The sequence below is a fragment of the Ochlerotatus camptorhynchus genome, unplaced genomic scaffold, assembly GCF_037179485.1.
Source record: "Ochlerotatus camptorhynchus isolate MF236.1 unplaced genomic scaffold, CSIRO-AGI_Acam_v1.1 ptg000622l, whole genome shotgun sequence".
Taxonomy (NCBI): domain Eukaryota; kingdom Metazoa; phylum Arthropoda; class Insecta; order Diptera; family Culicidae; genus Ochlerotatus; species Ochlerotatus camptorhynchus.
In genome coordinates this window covers 175,416-179,872 of record NW_027041101.1, presented here as the reverse complement: position 1 = coordinate 179,872, position 4,457 = coordinate 175,416, and the positions used below count along the sequence as shown (strand labels likewise).

General features: G+C 40.0%; 1 protein-coding gene across 1 annotated transcript; it reads right to left on the bottom strand.

Moving 5' to 3' along the window:
* Positions 1–1,996: 1,996 nt before the first annotated feature.
* On the bottom strand, positions 1,997–4,247 carry LOC135714147 (UDP-glycosyltransferase UGT5-like). The gene is made up of 4 exons (XM_065237436.1): positions 3,966–4,247; positions 3,109–3,904; positions 2,834–3,053; positions 1,997–2,774 (listed from the first exon to the last, which is right to left on the bottom strand). The coding sequence occupies exons 1-4, from the start codon at positions 4,230–4,232 to the stop codon at positions 2,486–2,488; spliced, it is 1,572 nt and encodes a 523-aa protein (XP_065093508.1). The 5' UTR covers positions 4,233–4,247; the 3' UTR covers positions 1,997–2,485.
* Positions 4,248–4,457: the final 210 nt, after the last annotated feature.

Sequence of the window (4,457 nt, the reverse complement as noted above, 5' to 3'; positions counted from 1 at the left end):
GACATTCTGTGTGATCTTCTGTCTCGTATTTTCCACATTTAATACATGTCGTCTTACTCTTACATGCTACATTTTTATGACCTAACCTCCAACATTTTGTGCAAATTCTGACAGGATAAATGTAAATTTCTGGTTTCGCATAAACTCCGTATATTTGGATTGTTCTTGGTAGTTGTGAACCGTCAACGGTTATTTTCACAGATCTTGTATCGATTAGTCCCGATCGTGTGTCTTTCGGATCTTTCCTTCGTTTTATTCTTTCTACTCTGATTATCTTTTTTTCACTTACTGCATTTTGATAGATTTCTCGCTCTGTGATTGTCGTAGGTATGTTTTTAATGATTCCCGTAGTTTCAAGTAACATTTTTGGAATGAAAGCTTTGTAATTATTGTTTTTTAATGTTTGTGTTGAATTAAGGATTTTTTCTGTGTCTTTTGGTTTTTTGTATGTAAGTTTATATCTGTATTGTCCTGCTCGTTTGAGTTCTGTGAATTGGTCAAGTTTCATTTCATGTAAAAATTTACCCACTTCCATGGGTTCTAGCATGTTTTCACCTTCCCTAATCGAGATTGGTTCAATGAATACTACATTGTGTTGGTCGTTTTTAACCCAGTTATGTTGTTCTGGTTGATTTTTGTTGTTTTTTTCTGTTGGTTTTGTGGTCGTATTATTTTTGCTTGTGCTTGGTGTTTGTGAGTTGACTGTAGTGGTAAAAGTTAGTGTTTGTTTTTGTGTATTTGATTCTGATTGTTGTTGTGATTGTTTTGTTTTTTTGAGTTGTTTGTTTTTGTCTTTGTTTTCTGTATATTTGTCTCGTCTTTTCCTTGTTCTTTGTTCGTCTGTGTTTGTTTCCATTTCGTCTTCCGGAAATCCCTCAAAGAGGTCATTGTCAGATAGGGGTAACGATATCTCCAACCATTCCTTACCTTTGTCTGGTGGTAAGTTGGGACCTTCTTCCCGTGTGTCTTCCATACTTGGTTTTACCCAAGCATGAAAACTTAACCTAACCTAACTTAAAAGATTACCTACTTTTTTCTCTTTTTTTACTATTTACACCTTAAAAACTAACGATCACTAATAAGAATATCACTCTATTTGATATTACAAGTATTTACACTAAGAAAAAAACTGTTAATTTATCGAATTAAAAGGAAAATAAAGAAATTTTGTATCAATCCAAACGCACGCGGTTTGTAAAATTCGCTTCACTACACTTGACGCACTATATGGCTTGGTTCGTGTGGTCCGCTCTTAACGACGGTTTGAGGAGAAGTGTACTGTGTCACTTCAATCGAGTGTGTAAAACATAGAATACGACAAACAATTACCCCGCAAAGTATGCATACCGGCATTCACAAAATATGGCTTGTGCAAAATATTGCTAACAAGGAATCGATCATCCCATGCAACTTCAACTGCTCGTACACGCAGTTGAAAACATCCACAAATAATTGTAATTTTATCATTTTGGCAAAAATGGTCATTTGAATTGTATTCAAAAGTTAGTTAAAACTCAAAATTGATTGAAGTATTTCACACGGGAAACAATTGGCATGTACTTCAAATATAAGTGTGGATTTCTCACACCCTCTGTATACGCTTTTTACAACAAACTGTAGCGTACATACAATTTTTGCCAGAATGAAATTTTTTGTCTAAAATCTTAACATGAATCGACAAACTAAGTAACAAGGTTTACAAAATTATAAAAAAAAAACAAAATCTTTCTCCTTCCAAGCACTGCAGGTACCTCTTTTATACAAATCTGTAAATAATCTTACATTTTCCGATTGGGTAAATCTACGATTTGTTGACTTAATACCACCGACAAACCGACATGAAACTTAAACTTAACTTTTACTCGAAAATCTAGAACGGACGATTTGTACAGAATAGATCAGACACGAACCAACTCATAAATTGTGCAGCGTGTTCTTGGCGTAGATAAACGTTTTCCTTTAATGTGGGCACTGATGTCAGTAGTTTGCTGAGCAGAAATTTCATGGTAATAGGCTAAAAACGGGTATCTGTCGAATACAAGGATGGATGGAGGGCAAATGGTGTTTATTTCTTGTACTTGTGTGGCTTACTATTTTGAATTCTCAAGTGACACAGACGTGCCTTTTTAACTTTAATTAATTTGAATTTTTTTTATAATTATTATTTAAGTTGCTAGTCCTATCAGACTTGTTGAGAGTATGATGGATGGAGGGATAGATGCTGTCTAACTTATCTCTCGTCTCTATTTTTAGATACCTATTCAACTGCCAAGCTACATACACATACACTAGGCATAACTTTTATTTTTAAATCACGTTCGATACTGTTTACTGTAACATTTCTAACTACGAACGTATCATACTTCGTCTTGTTCTTAAAACTCTTTACTATTGCCGAATAAAATAACTTACAATTAGCTTTAGTAACTCAATTACTAAGTAAGTAGTACGTGTGTTCTTCAACCCGAACATTGTCCGGAATAGTTCATGATCTCTTGGTTTTCTTGCCGGTTCTCGATTTTTTGTTCAACAAACTCGATAATCTTTTCGATATCAAAATTACCGCTGCCAAGCTTCCAACAATCATGGCACTAAACACTACAATCACATCCCACGAATAGTAAACCGCAAGCGACAATTCCCCACCGTAGGACTTCTCCAGCCTGCGCTCTCGATTTTTCATTACATTCTCAATGGACCAAACCGACAACTCAACGGGAGTCTGCGGTCTGCTTCGATATGCTTCCGAAACGGCCATGGCAGCTTTCTTCATGCTAAAAGCGATCGGTTCTGTTATGCTGATTGATTGGACAAAAAATCTACAACATCTCACCTAGATCCAAGAGCGTCCTGAATGCATTGGTAGACGTACTCGGGTTGGTTAATGCTTTCGTAATGCATCGTGACTCCTATGCCCCGATTCATCAGGGCAGCTGCATTCAGAAACTGATCTCCGTAGATGGGAGTCGTCACGACCGGTACACTGCAGTAGACAGCTTCCGACACTCCCAACAGTCCGCCGTGCGATAGAAACAGTCGAACATTCGGATGACCTGAAAACAAGCTTAGATCAATGATAAAATTTGAAAATTAAACACGATTTCTTACACAGAACATCTCGCTGAGGAAGCCACTTTCGTACGATCACATTCTTTGGCAGATCGCTCGGGTTATCATCCTCCCATTTCCACAGAACCTTCATTGGGATTCGTCGTAGGGCACTCAAAATGGCATCGCGTTTCTCCTTCGGCAGCGTCGAAGCTCTCAAAACCGATCCCCACGAAATCACTATCACACCTTCGGGTGAGTCATCCAGCCACTGCTGAAGATCCATAGGTAACGGTTTCAGGTTTTTGATGTGCACGCCACCCACTTCAACAACGGCCGGAACGAGTGGCCTCGCCCCACTCAACGTGTAATGCTGATTGACCAGCACCAAACTAGTGTTCCGAGCAATATCCCTAACATCCGGAATACCATCCCCGAACTTGGCCGCCAGCAGTCGATTATCATTCCACTCCACGATGCGGTACAACAATTTCACCGATCGTGTCACGAACCAGTTCTCGAACCGCTCCCAAAAACTCATTCGCTCCGAAAAGGTGCTAAATTCTGAAGGAATGTACGACGGACTATCCGGTTGGCCAACGCGATCGTAGTGCCAAGGCATCAGGGCACAACTGCTAAGCCCTACGAACGGCACTCGCATCACGTGACTCACTCCAAGCATGCAATCCGTTGAGAAGAATTCCGTTACAATCAGGTCGAATGGCGTCGAGCGATGCAACGCCAACACCTGGTCCAATGCGGGAGAATTCAAAGCCGAGGAACAGGTACCGAATCCCCAATCGGCAAGCTCGTAGAATTCTACGAAATTGTCCATAAACGTTCGACGCGAGAAGCCCTGTAGGGGAGGTTAAACGGATCAATCAAGTTTAAATCGCGCAATAACCAACGAGTCTTACCTCAAGATTAAATGCATTGGTAAGAATGTCCTGCCCTTGAAAGGCGTAATCTTTGTAGTTTTGATGTGGGTCGTCCAAATTCGGAAAGTAACTGACCACCGTAACATGGTGACCTGATTCGGCCAAAGCACGCATGATGGGTTGGAACACCTTGAAATGGCTCAGGCCTGGGTGGGCGAATAGGCCCAATATTCGGTAGGCAGATGCGTTGTGCAGTAAGCTGATCCATAGGAGACCTACAGCGAGGCCACTCCAACCCGTACGCATCACTATAAATAAAAATACAATAACAGAGGTGTTACTCAATCGATAGAGAGCAGCAGACTGATTTAGGTACCTACTACCAGCAACGCTATGCAGTACAAATGCAGAGTCGAGCTAGTGAAGCGATTCGATGTATGGGTGAGGAAAGTGTGATAAAGCATTTTTTCGATAACGTTTGATAAGAACAGAGTGTTTGTGTGCAGAAGGTTTGTGTTTAATTTAATTCAA